This window comes from Halichoerus grypus, chromosome 3 (genome assembly GCF_964656455.1).
Source record: "Halichoerus grypus chromosome 3, mHalGry1.hap1.1, whole genome shotgun sequence".
Taxonomy (NCBI): domain Eukaryota; kingdom Metazoa; phylum Chordata; class Mammalia; order Carnivora; family Phocidae; genus Halichoerus; species Halichoerus grypus.
In genome coordinates this window covers 158782939-158799636 of record NC_135714.1, presented here as the reverse complement: position 1 = coordinate 158799636, position 16698 = coordinate 158782939, and the positions used below count along the sequence as shown (strand labels likewise).

The window sequence follows — 16698 nt, the reverse complement described above, 5'->3', positions numbered from 1 at the left end:
TTTGTTCCATAACTGGACGCCTGGGTCTCCCACTCCCCTTCACCCATTTTGCCCATCCCTACACCCCCTCTTCCCTCTGGCAACCATCAGTTTGTTCTCTGTATTTATAGGTCTGATTCTGGTTTTTGTTTGTTTATTCATTTGTTTTGAATTTTAGATTCCACATATGCGTGAAATCATATACTATTTGTCTTCCTCATTCTGACTTATTTCACTTAGCATAATACCCCCTAGATCCACTCATATTGTTGCAAATGGCAAGATTCCATCCTTTTTTATGGCTGCATAATATTCGTGTGTGTGTGTGTGTGTGTGTGTGTGTGTGTACTACGTTTTCTTTATCCTTTCATCTACCGATAGGTCCTTAGGTTGCTTCCTTATCTTGGCTATTGTAAATAATGTTGCAATAAATATAACTCTTATTTTACCTGAAAGACTAAACAAAAAAGGAAGGATATTCAAATATTGAATATTGTTTCAGGTTTATTAAAATCTGATATACAAGGGCACATGTTTTAATAATATATTGGGTTTTATTTAGATAAATTCCTGGAATTATTAGTTATACTCCTGTACCTGACTTTCCCGTATCAATAATATTAACATTTCTTACCATGAAAATTTTAACTTAAAACATTAAAATGAGGAAATTAACCATACTTCATTAAATTTTTCATAAATTTCCAGAATGTCCATGAAGAAAAGTATGTTGAACTATTCATTGTTGCTGATGATAATGTGGTAAGTTTTCAGATGAACATTTGCTCTTCATTTATGCTTATAAAACTATAGTTGTGATCCTAAAAAAGAGGAAAAAAAAGTATTTTAATAAGAAGTCCATTTGGGCTTAATGTTGTTTTTAGCTTCCCCAAACAGATTTATATAAGAGATGATAAGGTCCTTTGGCAGTATAGCAGACTAAGCCAAAATAGAATTCTCATCCCTATTATGAATATATGGAAATGATGAACAAAGTATACAAAATTGAAAATATGTGCACAGACTATAGTTTAGCTCAGGAAAAAAAAAAACACACACACACACAAGAAATCTCCAAGTCCTAAAAATGAGAAGAGAACCTCTGTCAAAGTAGTAAGTAAAATTCAAAGGCTTGGTGACATGTAATATATAGAACATATTGCATAATGCCCAGAGCCATAAAGAGCTGCCCCATCTCTGAAAAGAGAACTGGAGAATCTCTCTCCACTGAAACTGTAAAGAGAAAGGGAATGTTTGGTCTGTCTGTAACAATGGGCAGGGAACATATTATGCATGAGAAAGCAGAAATCCGAAACTTGTGTCATGCAATGATGTGGAGCATGATATATTTTTCTTTAGATACAGAAATGTCAAGCAAAGCTTTCAACATAAAAACTGATTGAAAACTTGATAAACTGTTAAAGCTCAAGTCAAAAATGCCCTATAAAGACATTTTCATAATCCAAGATAAAACTAATCACATGAGGAAGAATCAACCAACATAATGGGAAGTAGAATAAGTTCTCCAAGAACTGGAAATTATCCACTGATATTTCAGATTATACACCTAACAAGAAAGTAGGAAAAGATATGCAACAAGAAATAACAGAGTTACAGAGAGAGTAAGGTTTTTGTAGTTCCCCTCCAGTAGTAATGTTGGAGTTTTTTTCTCCAAAAGTGAGAATAAGATACATTTATTTTCACTGTCAATAAATTTTCTTTTGACAGATTAACTGAAAATTTTAGCCATCCTAATAAGACAAAGTAAATGAGATCTATGTTAATTTAAAAGAAAGACACACATTGTTGCATTTTTTTAAAAAAGGAGAAACTTCAGTTATCCATTTTTTTAAAAAGGTAATTGGTAAAATTTAGGCATCAGATAGGCTTACATTAACATGTGTATAAGAACATGTTAACTAACTTTTAAAAGTGCTAAAATAAACTTTCTTTATAATAATTTATTAGAAAGAAGTAAGAACGATGTATTAAATTTAATATTTACCCCAGATACCAGGTAAAGGTTTGCTTGATATTATTTTAGGGGCATTAAACTGGACTTTTACATGCATAGCTCTTACATATGCTGCCTTAATATTGTCTTTAAATATTTAAGGGGTGTTTTTTGAGAAGTTCCTATAGTAAATCATCTATTTTCACTTAACAAATAGCTAATGATTGTCTAATATACAAGATTCTGAGTATTAGATATATATATTTATATTATATATGCACGCATGCATACATGCATATGTTAGCTGAGTATAAAGGGCAACAGCAAGAACAATGTAGAGTTAGTGTATTCTGGTAAGATGGAATAGAAAAACGAAAGCAACTTTGGGAAAATATTTCAAGGTACTGACATATTTTGAAGACAGTATGATGAATTTTAATCAGCTAAATAGAGTAAGGATATGGATGTATACACCCAGATATAACAAGTTGAAAGAATAAGCAGAACACAAGTGTCTATATACTGGGGAAGAGTAGCCATATAATAAAGACCTGTCAATAGAATGCAAAGACCCCATACCCCTTTCTTTCCCATACCCCCATGGGTGGATATCACTGACTGATAAAGTACCCTATCACTGTGATCTCTAAGATAGGCTCAGGATCTTTCTCAACTATGTATTTTAGGCAAGCACTACCAATTGGTCACTAAGAATCCTGGTGTGAAACTATATTTGCCATCCAGAACTTAAGGGGATGGTGGAAAAAAAGACACCTCTGTACAATAAAACACTAAGAGTGATAGGGTATTAGCAACCAAGGTGATAAGAAATTTCTCCAAAGACAAAATGTTCAATATTAAAGGTAGACAAGATGACCAGGAAGATGAGGAAGATGAGTTCAACAGATTGGATAACTAGGAGGCCATTTATGTTCCTGTCAAGAATAGTTTTAATGAAATAGAGGCAGTTAAACTAATGATAGTAGATTGAGGAATGAATGGGAAATGAGAAGTGAGGAGAGTCTAATGTTATGTCTTTGAGGTATTTAGATATATGAGATAACAGGAGAGCAATGGAGCAAGTAACTGGAGGATACTTGCAGGATTCAGAAAAGCCATGTTTCTTTTACTTTTTATTATGAAACAAGCTTGATCATTTGGCATTTATCCCTACAGGATACTTTTGTTATTTTTATAAGGTATATTTTATCAGGTCTAAATTGATCATGCTAAGAACAAGGCCCTGATGGCACAAATGGAAAATCCATTTGTTAGAAGGGGAAAAAAGACAGAATAGGCTGGAGGAGGAAAGTCCACTTTGTCTTCTCAGCCTTTCTCTGGAGAGAAGGGGGAGCCACAATTTCCTGTCCTTCTCCATCACATCTCTGGCTTTAGGGTGGTCCTTGATTACATTCCTTAGTTTGTGACAACCATGAACATAGAAGGGCTGATAAAGTATCTGCTTTATTTGCAATATAATGGTTTCTGTGGAGCTTTAATAAGTTTTGTTTCATCAGCATGATAAATATGGACTCTAAAGAACATTTATTAGTTGGTTTAATAAATCAATGTACTGTAATATATTGTAATGTGAAAAGGGAATAAGGTTATGAAGAAAACCTTAAAGTAGTGCTAAGCTGAAGCATGTCCTTAGAAACTGCTATATCTAGTTATTTGATATCAAAAATATAATTCTGTATAATTTGCCCAGATTTTTAGCTGGCCAGAAAGAATGCCAATAAGTCCCCCCACCCTTGGAAATATCTCATAGTGAGTGAGGTATTTTGTTGAGTTTTTATTCATCTCCTATTATTAATGAATGTTGATCTGATGTTTTATTTCCAGTATCAAAGGAATAATCATCCTCACACTAAACTGAGGAACAGAATTTGGGGAATGGTCAATTTTGTCAACATGGTAAGATCTAATACAGTTTGAATCAAGCTAAAAGTGCAAAATAGAAGAAACCTTTTAAGATAGATAGCTGTTGGATTTTGTGGTAATCTCGATATTGAGACAGCCCAAAATACAAAAATTCACCATGTGTATTAATTAGCCAAAATCCATGAAAAATTCACAGCAATAAATGAACCACAGCACTGAGGCTTTGGTTTTCTAAGTAAATGACATTTAATATTTAAGGAGGTTTCAAAGATTGGTTACTAATCACAAAATTTATAAAGCAGTGTATAAAGACTTGAATATTCATATTATTGCATAAATCAAATCCACTAATGCATTTAAAGTCACTGTTCTATAACCTAGCATTGTTGGAGAGCTTGTTTCTGCTTCACCCTCAACTTCAGGCCTTTATCAAAGGCCAATGATCAATGTCTCCACTCACATTCTTATCTCTTCTTCAATAGTAATCTGTTCTTGTTTGTTACTCAGTGATTGCTAGCCTAGTTATGGGACCCAGAGTGTTTTGTTGCCCTGATCTATCCTGTCTTAGGAAAGCTCTGTCATCCATGGGTCTTTGGGTAGATTATTCTCACTGTGTTCTTCCTTCATTGGCAGGCGACATTGAATGCTCTGGCCTTAGGACAGCTTCCTGCCTCTCCTCCAGGGGCAGAAGGTTTTTTTTTTCTTTCCCTTTCTTTCAGCAATAATCAGTTTTCACTTGAGTTCTGGGAACATAAAAAAAATGCCCCACTCAACAATTGATATGTCATCCAGACAGATAACCAATAAACAGTGGTTTTGAACAACAGTATAGACCAAATGAAGCCAACAAGTGTATACAGGATATTCCATCCAAGAGCACCAGAATACACCATTTCTTCTCAAGAGCAGATGGAATATTTCATAGTATATTATATAGCAGGCCACAAGGCAAACCTCAACAAATTCAAAAAGATGGAAATTATATCAAGTACAATGACAGCAAGATTACTGGAAAATTTATAAATATGTGGAAATTAAAGAACACATTCCTGAACAACAAATGGATCAAAGAATAAATGAAAGGTAAAATAAAAAAAAATCTTGATACTAACAAAAATGGAAACAAAACATATCAAAACTTATGAGATGCAGCAAAAGCAGCTCCAGGAGGAAAGTTTGTAGTTGTAAATGCATACATACATCAATTAAAAAGAAAATAGCAAATAAACAACTAAAGTTATACCTTAAGGAACTACAAAAAGAAGAACAAACTAAGCCCACAGTTAACACAAGGAAAGAAGTAATAATGAGATTAGAACAGAAAAAAATATTGGCAGAAGCTTAGTGCCTTTGTGTCTCTGGAGAATAAGAGTCTGGTAGGTTTAAAGATGTTCCCAAAGCAACAGTTTCTCCTGTCCTTCAGGCCTATACCACAAAGGGAGGGTCTCTCTAGTCTCCCACTCTGCCCTCCATGGTTTAATACACATCCAGAGGAGGCTCATGGAGAAGATTCTGAGAGTAGGTGTGAAATTCCTTATGTCTGTGTCTTTCAGAAGGTCCTATACGCTCATTTTATCCCACACTTACCCTTTAGCAATTCCTTACAAATGTCTTGTGAATTCTTCTTATGTCTTATATGGTGCTCAGCATCTCTTTTTATCATGCTCTGCCACTGGGAGATGCTCTAGTACCATCTCTCCCCACAGGAGGAGATCTTTCCTTAGATTTCAGGCTACTATTTGCCCTGTTACCTCAACTAACTAATGGTCTGATATATGACTTTGTAGATTCTCTGGCTTTTTCTTTTTGTCAGGGTAGAAGCAACATTCTTTCCAACTTTATACATCTTAGCCAGAAGTAAAATTTCTCCGAACTTTAAATCTATGTCTATGGAAATTAAAAATCCTCCCCATATTATTCTAAAAGGTAGGAACAATGTGGAGTGGAATGGTTCCATCTCATAGTCATCTCCGTTTTCTCCTGTTTCTTTTTATTGATTGATTGATAAGGGTTTTTGTAAGTTGATTCATGACTTGGGTCTAATCCTATTTTTCCAATAATTCTTTCAGGTTTTGTAACCATCTTTTCTCCTATCAAGGTTTTTAGGCGTTTTTTCCAGTTTTATTGAGAAATAACGGACGTACACTGCTGTATAGTATGGCATACAGCATAATGGTTTGATTTACATAAATTGTGAAATGATTACCACAGTAGGTTCAGCTAACATCTATCTTCTCAAATAGATACAATGAAAAGAAAAACCCAAAAGAATAAGGGAAAAAAAAATTCTTGTGATGAGAACTCTAAGTATCTACTCTTTTAAAAACGTTCCTATCCATCATACAGCAGTGTTAGCTGTAGTCATCACGTTGTACTCTCTAGTACTTATTTATCTTATCCCTGGAAGTTTGTACCTTTTCACCACCTTCCTCCAATCTCCCCCTCTCTCTACACACCACCTGTGGTAACCACAAGTCTACTAACTTTTCCTATGAATTTTTTTTTGTTTTTTAAAAATTCCATATGTAAGTGAGGTCATATAGTGTTTGTCTTTCTCTGTCTGCCTATTTCACTTAGCATAATACCCTCTAGGGTAATCTATATTATCAAAAATGGTAGGATATCCTTGATTTTTTATGGCCGAATAATATTCCACTGATGTATCTACTACAACTTCTTCCATTCATCCATTGATGGACACCTAGACTGTTTTCATATTTTGATTATATAATAATGCTTATATAAACATAGGAGTGCAGATATCTTTTTGAATTAGTGCTTTTGTTTCCTTTGATATGTTCCCAGAAGTGGAATTGCTGGATCATATAATAGTTATTTTTTAAATTTTTGATGATCTTCCATACTGTTTTCCATAATGGCTATACCAATTTACAATCCCACCAACAGTGCACAAGCGTTCACTTTTCTCTACATCCATACCGGCATTTGTTGTCTCTTGTCTTTTTTTTTTTAGATTTTTTTTATTTTTTTATTTGACAGAGAGAGACAGCGAGAGAGGGAACACAAGCAGGGGGAGTGGGAGAGAGAGAAGCAGACTCCCCTCTGAGCAGGGAGCCCGATGCGGGGCTCGATCCCAGGACCCCGGGATCATGACCTGAGCCGAAGGCAGACGCTTAACGACTGAGCCACCCAGGCGCCCCTGTCTCTTGTCTTTTTTATGATGGCCATTCTAACAAGCATGAGACGGTATCTGATTGTGATTTTAATTCACATTATCCTAATGACTAGTGATGTTGAAAATCTTTTCATGCACTTGTTGGCCTTTCATGTACCTTTTTTGAAGAAATGTCTATTCAGTTACTTTGCCCATTTTTGAATTAGATATTTGTTTTTTTGAGTTAATGAGTTGTTTATGTGTGCCGGATATCAACCCCTTGTCAGATATATGGCTTGTAAATATATTTTCCCATTCCATAAGTTGTCTTTTCACTTTTTACTGGTTTCTTTTGCTGTGCAGAAGCTTTTTAGTTTGACGCAGTCCCACTTGACTGTTTCTTATTTTATTGCTTGTGCTTTAGGCATCATATCCAAATAATCATTACCAAGGCCCATGTCAAGGAGCTTTACCTCTATGTTTTCTTCTAGGATTTTCGTAGTAAAACTCAATTTAAGTCTTTAATCCATTTTGAGTTAATTTTTGTGAGTAGTATAAGTTAGGGGTCCAGTTTCATTCATTGTGAATACACAATGACACAGTGCCATTTATTGAACAGACTGTGCTTTCTATTAAGTATTCTTGACTTCCTTGTCAAATATTAGTTGACTGTAAGGGACACCTGGGTGGCTCAATCAGTTGAGCTTCCAACTCTTGGCTTCAGCTCAGGTCATGATTTCAGGGTCATGGGATTGAGCCCCACATGGGTCTCCACACTCAGCGGGGCGTTTACTTCCCCTATCCTTCTCCCCTCCCCCCACTCACACACACTCTGTCTCTCTAAAATAAGTAAGTGAATCTTTAAAAAATATTAGTTGACTGTATATGCTTGGGTTTACTTCCGGGCTCTGGATTCTGTTCCATTGAACTATTTGTCTGTTTATATGCCAGTACCATACTGTTTTGATGACTTTAGATTTATAGTATAACTTAAGATCAGTAAGTGTGATGCTCCTGCTTTGTTTGTCTTTATCAGGATTTCTTTGACTATTTGAGGTGTTTTGTGGTTCCATATAAACTTTAGGAGTGCTTTTTCTACTTCTGTAAAAAATGTCATTGGAATCTTGATAAGGATTGCATTGAATATATAAATGGCTTTCAAAAAAATAAAATAAATGGCTTTCAGGAGTATCGATATTTTAACAATATTAATTCTTCCAATCTATGAACACAGGACAGCTTTGCATTTATTTATGTCTTCTTTGATTTCTCTTATCAACTTATCATTTTTAGCATAGGTATCTTTCACCTCCTTAGTTAAATTTATTCCTAGATATTTTATTGTTTTTGACGTTCATGTATATGGGATCAATCTCTTTATTTCTTTTTCAAAAATGTCTTTGTTATTGTACAGAAATGCATGTTTGCATGTTAATTTTATATCCTGTGACTTTACTGAATTCATTGATTAGATCTAACAATTGTTGGTTGTCTTTAGGATTTTCTATATTTAAAATCATGGCTGAAAATAGAGGCAATTTTACTGGTTCCTTACCAATTCTGATACCTTTAATTTCTTTTTCTTGTCTGATTGTTCTAGCTAGGACTTCCAGTACTATGTGGAATAGGGAGGGGTGTTAACAGTGGACACTCATGTTCTTTTTTTTTTTTTTTTTTTTTTGAGAGAGAGATTGAATGCATGCAAGCTGGGAAGTGGGCAGAGAGAGAGGAAGAGAATCTTAAGCAGGCTCCATGCCCAGTGCAGAGCCCAACGCAGGGCTTGATCTCAACCCTGAGATCATGACCTGAGCCAAAATCAAGAGTTGGATGCCCCTGTTCTTAATCTTAGAGGAAAAGCTTTCAACCTTTCACCATGATGTTAGCTGTGGATTTGTCATAACTGGCCTTGATTATGTTGAGATATGTTCTTTCTATGCCTAATTTGTTAAGAGTTTTCTTTTTTATAACAAATGAATTTTGTCAATTTGAGATACGATTCTTATGATTCATTGCTTTCATTCTATTAATGTAATATGTCACATTCATTGGTTTGCTTATGCTGAATGATCCTCACATCCCAAGGATAAATTCCACTTGATCATGTGAATGATTCTTTTAACCTGCTGCTGAAATCAGTTTGGTAGTATTTTATGGAGAATTTTTCATTTATACTCATCAAGGGTATTAGCCTGCAGTATTCTTTTCTAATAATATCATTTTCTGGCTTTGGTATCAGGGTAATGCTGGCCTTGTAAAATGAGTTTGGGAGTGTTTCCTCCTCTTTGAGTTTTTTGGAAAAGTTTGAGAATGATTGATATTAATTCTTTAAATGTTTGGTATAATTCACCAGTAAAGCTATCTAGTCCTGGACTTTTCTTCATTAGGATATTGAGGATATTGTTGATCACTGATTCAATCTCCTTACTAGTAATTGGTCTATTCGAGAGTTTCTACTTGATTTGATCTTGGTAAGTAGTTTAGTTCCAAGAATTTTTGCATTTCTTCTAGGCATCCAGGTTTTGTCATATAGTTGTTCGTAGCAGCCTCTTATCCTTTAAATTTCTGTGGTGTCCATTGTAATGCCTCTTTTTTCATTTATAATTTTGTTGATTTTAGTCCTTTATCTTTTTCCTTGGTCTTAGCTAGGGTGTGTCCATTTTCTTCATCTTTTTAAAGAACCAACTCTTAGTTTGGTTAATCTTTTCCAATGTTTTCTGTTCTCTACTTCATGTATTTCTCCTATAATCTTTATTATTTCCTTTCTTTGGCTAAGTTTGGGCTCTGTTGTTGTTGTTGTTGTTGTTGTTTATATAGTTCCTCAAGGTATAGAGTTAGGTTGTTCATCTAGGATCTTTCTTACTTCTTAATGTAGGCAATTATGGTAATGAACTTTCTTTTCTCTTAGAACTGTTTTTGCTGCATCTCATAAGTTCTTCATCCCAAAATGTTTCCATTTTCATTTGTCTTAAGGTCTTTTATTTCCCCTTTAATTTCTTCTTTGATCCATTGATTGTTCAGGAGAGTGTTGTTTAGTTTCCATGTGTTCATGAATTTTCCAGTTTTCCTCTTGTTATTGGTTTCTAGTTCCATGCCATTATTTTCAGAAAAGATACTTGGTATGATTTTTCATGATTTTTGAATTTGCTTAGACTTGTTTTAAAACCTAACATATGGCCTACTCTAAAAAAATATTCTATGTACACATAAGAATATGTATTCTGCTATTATTGGATAGAATGTTCTGTATACATCTGTTAGGTCCATTAGGACTAGGGTATTGTTCAAATGCACTGATTACTTATTGATTCTCTGTCTGGATGATCTATCCATTGTCCAGTGTGGAGTATTAAATTTTTTTAAAATTTTTCCTTTCAGTTCTCTTAGTTTTTGCTTTGTATATTTAGGTTTTCCAATATTGGGCACATAAATATTTACAGTTATGTCTTCTTGATGTGTGTTGACTCTTTTATCATTATGTAATGGCCTTTGTCTCTTTTTGCCATTTTTAGTTTAAAATCTACTTTGATATATGTATAATTACCTTTGTTTTGGGGGGGGTTATCATTTGCTTGAAATGTCTTTTTCCATCCCTTCACTTTCAGTCTATGTGTGTCTTTAGGGCTAACGTGTCTTTTGTATGTTGTATATTGTTGGATTTTGCTTTTTTAATCCCTTCAGCCACCTATGTCTTTTGATTGGAGAATTTAATTTGTCCATATTTAAAGTAATTATCAATAAGTAAAGACATACTATTGCCATTTTGTGAATTGTTTTCTGGTTATTTTACAGATCCATTGTTCCCCATTTCTTATCCTACTGTTCTTTTTTGTATTTTGGTGTCTTTGGTATTGGTATGCTTTGGCTTCTTTATTGTATTCTTTCATCTAATTACCAGAAAATTTTCCCTTGAGATTATCATGAGGTTTACATAAAATATCAAACTTATCAGATCCTAATTTAAACTGATAACAATTTAACTTTAATAGAATTCATATACTTTACACTTCCCCTTTTTATCCTCCTTACCTTTTACATTATTGCTGTTTCAATTTATATTTTTTAATATTTTGTAACTAATAACATTGTACATATTGTATTTATGGGTTTTTTTGCTATGTTCATTTTTTTTGACTTTTAAACTAGAGTTGTGAGTTATATACCACCATTACCAAATTGCAGAATCTAATGATGACTATATATTTACCATTAGAAGTGAGATTTATGTTATCATTTTGTGTTTTTTATGATGTTAATGAGCATTTTTTACTTCTACTCAAAGAACTCCCTTCAGCATTTCTTCTAAGGCAGGTCTGGTGGTAATGAAGTCCCTTCCTCAGCTTTTGGTTGTTCAAGAAAGTCTTTATCTCTCCTTCATTTCTGAAGGACACCTTTACCAGCCATTGTATTCTTGGTTGACAGTTTCTTTGATATTACATTATCTCTTTGCCTTAAAAGTTTCTGTTGAGAAATCTGTCCATAGTCATATGGGAGCTCCCTTATATGTAATGCCTCTCTTTTCTCTGCTGCTGTTAAAATTCTTTCATCTTTGACTTTTGATGATTTAATTATAATGTATCTTAATGTAGCCCTATTTGGTTTAATCTATTTGTCTTTCAGGCTTCATGGATCTAGATGTCTATTTCTCTCCCCAGGTTCAGGAAGTTTTCAGCCATTATTGTTTTAAATATACTTTCCATCCCTTTCTTTTTCTCTTCTCCTTCTAGAATTCTCATGGAATCTTTATATTGTGTCTCATAATTCCAGTAGGTTTTCTTCACTCTTTTTCATTCTTTTTTTCATTTTGCTCCTCTCACTGGGTAATGTCTACTGTCTAATTCTTTCTTCCACATGGTCAAACTTTTCATTTTGTTCATGCATTATTTTCCTAATTTTATTTAGTTGTCTGTCTGTGTTTTCTTGTAGTCCACTAAACTTCCTTAGACGAGTATTCAAATTGTGTCCCTGACAGTTTATAGATCTCTGTTTCTTTATGGTCAGTTACTGGAGCTTTATCAGTTTCTTTTGGTGGAGTCAGATTTACCTAATTTTTCATGATCTTTGATTCCTTACATTGGTACTGCACATTCAGATAACAGGGAGCCTCTTCCAGATGTATAGATTTTCTTTGGCAGAGACAGTTCTTTACCAGTCAGCTCAGTTGGGTGTCTGTGTGTGTTTGCAGATAATGTCTTTGGAAGATTGGGCTTGCTACTATGGTCTATTTTTGGATGAGACAACTGTTTGAGCTCTGAGGATGGAGATGCAGGCTTGGTTCCCTTGCTAAGTGAGGATGCAGGATGGACTCCTCAGTTGCCTGAATTTTTTGGTCAGGCTTACTAGATGTTTGGGACTGGGTATTATATTCAATAAAAATGGGACTATAAATTAGCTTCCCTGGACAAGGCCATGTGACTATACAGCTCATTGTTTGGGGGCCCAAAGCAGGCCATAATATACATGGAGTTCCCTGATCAGACAATGACACCAGTTTTGTTCTACAGAGGAAGTCAAGGGCTGTGCTCTCTGTCCAAGTGTCATTTGTATATAACACTGTTGATTGGGCTACACAGCTTCCCATGTGCTCTGGTTAGGCTGCCTGGTTAGACAGACTGAAGACTAGACAGACTGAAGACTATATTCAGTGATGAGCAGGATTATGAATTAGATTCCCTGCCCTCGTGCAGTGGGAGAAGCAGCTCTAAAACTGGAATATATCTTTGTTGTCTTGATTTAAGCTGAACTGGCCCCCAAGGTCATCAGCCAAACAACACCACTGGCTTTGCTCTGCAGACTGTGGGCTATGTCTGCTTTTCTCTTGTGCCTTTCTTGAGTTTTCTGAGCTGCACAGCTTTCAGGTGTCTTACCAACCTTCAGTCAGATGGGACAAAAAGGCACTCGTCACTGTGGGTAGGGTATAGCTCATCTCCCTTGCCTGGGTGGGTACTCCAGGCAACTCTCAATTTCCCGAACAGGCTCTCCAGTTAGAAGGTGCCAGAAGCTACCCTCAGCCTTGGCTAAAAATTAATCCTCCTGCCTGTGTGTAGCTCAGGAAGCCTTTACACCTGGTATAGGTTTCTCCCACTATCTGAGAGTAGAGTATTCCTGTTAAATCTTTCATAGGCCAAAATAGCATAAAGCTAAGAAGCAATTACTATTAATTTATATGGGAATGTTTCTGAGCTAAAAAACAACTTCTCTTAGGCTTTTCTGGTACCTTAGGACACATCTTGCTAATCAATGCACAAAATAAATTGAGATAAAGCACTGATGCTCACAGACACACTTCAAAGCTATAGTGGCTTGATGCTGAGATTCTGAGTGTGGTCCCTGGAGAAAGAGCTTGGCAGTGCCAGCTACCTGAGGTGTGTGCTGCCTCTATAATGGCTCACCACAAAACAAACATTGAGCATTAGTTTTGCTTTTTGCCCTTTCTCATAAAAGCAAAAATCCTCTTCAGATTTCTTTTGTTCAGTGGAAACAGATTTTAATGTAGGTCTTTTGTGAAAGTAAAATAGCGTAACACAAACTCAAAAATCAATTTGGCTTTTTTCTGAGAGTAATCAACTCTATCCACCCATCTCTTGGCTCAAGCCACCATTGGTTCACACAGCTTCCAGGAATGTCACTAGCTCTTTTGGTCAGATGGAACCAGAAGACTCTCCTCACAGTGGGTGGGGCTATGTCTCAGTTCTCTTGCCTGGGCTACTCTCAATTTCCCAGTATTCAATCAGAAAAGGCCAGGAGCTACTCTTGGCTTTGTGTGGAATTAATCCCCCTGCCTGTGTGTAGCATGGAAGGGCTCATGCCTGGTACTGGCTTTGCTCTGAGGGTGATCTGCTCTGCTCCTCTACCTCTCAGCTCAAGCTCCTCTTGTCCTGTTTCTTATATTTTGCAATTGTCTTTATCACTACCCTAACACTGATACAAATATAAGACTCAGTCTTTCTCTTTGGGTTCGATCTCCAAAGTAAACATAAATACAAAACTGGTGCATATTACTGAACTTTTACTAAAGATTTTCAGTTTAGATTGGGAAGTCATACTGATCCTTTATCCTCCACAGTGCCCATACTCATTATTTTACTGCATCCTCTCTCATTTATTTTCATGCCTTTACCCCTTTATCTCAGAAATTTCAAAGTTTTTTTCTCTACTATGAAGAGTGAATCAACTCTTCACAATCTCCCAAATATGTATATCCAAACCCATCCAAGCATTCCATAGATGCAGCATGGTTTTATTTTATAGGGTATGCTCTCACTAGCAGAGAGTGCCTTAGTAGGATGACAAATGGTAACTATTGTTTCCATTTTGTACTTTCTCCAGTTTTATGGACCTAAAGCTTACCCATGAACTGTAGAGACTCCAATGAGACCAGGTTTAAAAAAAAATCCTTGTTCTGTGGGACCTGACTCAAGGTTTATTCTACAATAAGGTCAGGATCAAAAGGAATGGACATTACAGGCTCCAGTATGGATTTGAGATCATGATTTGACTAAAAGTCTAACTTCATGATTGTTTAAAGGAAGCTTAGGTCTCAGGCTTATGAAATGACTTTGTTGGGTTATTACATTGACACATGAAATTCAATATATTCATATTATGCAGGTTAAGAAAAGTAGAAAATTAACACAATGTTATTATAGCCATGATGTATCACACTTCTTAGTAACTGATTGCATCCTCTACTAATATTGTGTGAGTGACCTTATCATTAACTCAGTGTTCATCGTTCTTCATTCTTTCTTTCAACCCACTTTGTACTGGCTGTTATGAAATATAAAATTTATATAACATTTTTTTGTCTCAAAAATCCTCATATAATATTTGCTTCAACTCTGTCTTCTTTTGTGCTGGCATCAAAATATCTACCAACTTAGTGTTTACAAAAGCAAATGGGAATGAGGTAAAAAGGCTTATGAGCTATAGCTATTGGTACCTGTTTTGAGCTCTCTCCAAAAAGATTTCTCAGACAACAAAGTAGTTCCAAAAAATCAAACAAAATATGGCAGCTAAGCTGGTTTTTGGTTTTTGAAAACCAATATCAACATTCTATTCTGCCATAGAACCAACTAATGACTTAAATAGAGAAATAAATAAAGAAGATTCATCCCTCTATGTGCCACTATTAGTAAATTCAAATCTTCAGGTCAGTTATAATCTCAGAGCTTTACTAACTTTTTTATGCTAGACACATCTTGAGCCCAGTGTCTGTAAGGTTTATCATATTCAAAGGTAATCAGGTCTTTTATTTCAGTTAAGTTTTTTTGTTGGTCATGGCAATTCACCCAGTATTCTGGGCAATTTACACTACATTCTGTTTCAATATAACCATTTGTAAAATAAGACCTACACTTTTTGTTTATGTACCTCACATGTTAAAATTACTTTTTTTTATTGTAGAGGAATATAGTAATAATGAAGGATCCTTCTGTAACTTGACTCTATGAAAATTTATTTCTCCTTTGACAGATTTATAAAACCTTGGACATTCATGTGACATTGGTTGGCCTTGAAATGTGGACAAATGGAGATAAAATAGACATAGATTCAAATATAGAAAATACTTTATTGCGTTTTTCAACTTGGCAAGAAATAATCCTGAAAAAAAGGAATAATTTTGATCATGTTCTATTACTCAGGTATGTAAGTACTCTATTTTCCCGCATATTTTAGGTGGATTATAAAAAAGAAAAGAAAACAAAACAAATGAACAGCAACAAAATACTTTTTAAAACAGTTGACTTTTGCATAGTACACAGTGACAAAATGTATGTCTAGCTATACATAAAATTTCAAAATGAAATTTTTAATAATCTTTCTTTCTAATAGTGATTAATACTAGAAAGCCAACATATGATATATTTACATTTCTGGTCATGGTTGAAAATGTCATTAGATAAGTAATGTACTTTTAGAATCAATTTACTTATCAGCATCCAGCCCTAACTCCCTTAGTTCTTACATGCTATGCCATTCCAAAGCTCCCCAAAACCCACCTTTCTGGGAAAGCACCTCATTCTCTGGAAATTTTCCCTCAATGAAGTATCTCTATCCAATGAATAGCACTTCAAGAGCATCTCCTCTATTATTCATTATGGTGGATTACTAATCCGCCGCAACTTTAATATTCCTAAGTAAATAAAGATTTGGATTTATCTACAATATTAGGTCATTCCTAAGAAAGCGGGGTGATTTTTTTATCATTTTTGTAATTCAAAATAACTACCACACTACTCAGCCTATTAGGAAATCATAAATAATTGTGGAGCTGAACTGACTTTAACCTTGTGTTAATCATAGTTCTGTTATCCTAATTAAAGTATGAAAGCACAACTTTGGAGCAATGGAGTCTTTTAGCAGTTTTTCTGGTGCCCTTAAGGCTACTATATAACAATGGTACCCACTTTACCTACTTCATCTTCCTATAATAGCAGTGTTTCTTAAGGTCTGCAAACACATCCTACAAATGTGCTTCCTAGCATTATCTAAATGTTCTTTCAATTTGAACTAGGAACTGTGAACCTTCCAAAGCCTATAGATGGAGATTGGGTCCAGCTCTTTGGCAGATTGATGAGAGTGAACCACATCTCTAAAGTAATATCATTTCTGATTTTCATAACTGGGATGGCCCACAGTTATCTCCGGGGGATAGTTGTACCTGACTTGGACTCAGATATTCATGCACTAGTATGCACCAAAATTGTAGAGGTTAAAGTAAAATATCACCATAACCTTCATTGTGCACAAGATTAGCCTCTTTGCC

General features: G+C 35.0%; 1 protein-coding gene across 1 annotated transcript in view; it reads left to right on the top strand.

The window, feature by feature from the left end:
* ADAM7 (ADAM metallopeptidase domain 7) overlaps positions 1-16698 on the top strand; it is a 106825-nt gene that overhangs the window by 48523 nt on the left and 41604 nt on the right. The window contains exons 7-9 of the mRNA XM_078068253.1: positions 688-741; positions 3779-3850; positions 15405-15574. Of these exons, the coding sequence (XP_077924379.1) occupies positions 688-741; positions 3779-3850; positions 15405-15574 (296 nt within the window). The remainder of the gene's footprint in view (positions 1-687; positions 742-3778; positions 3851-15404; positions 15575-16698) is intronic.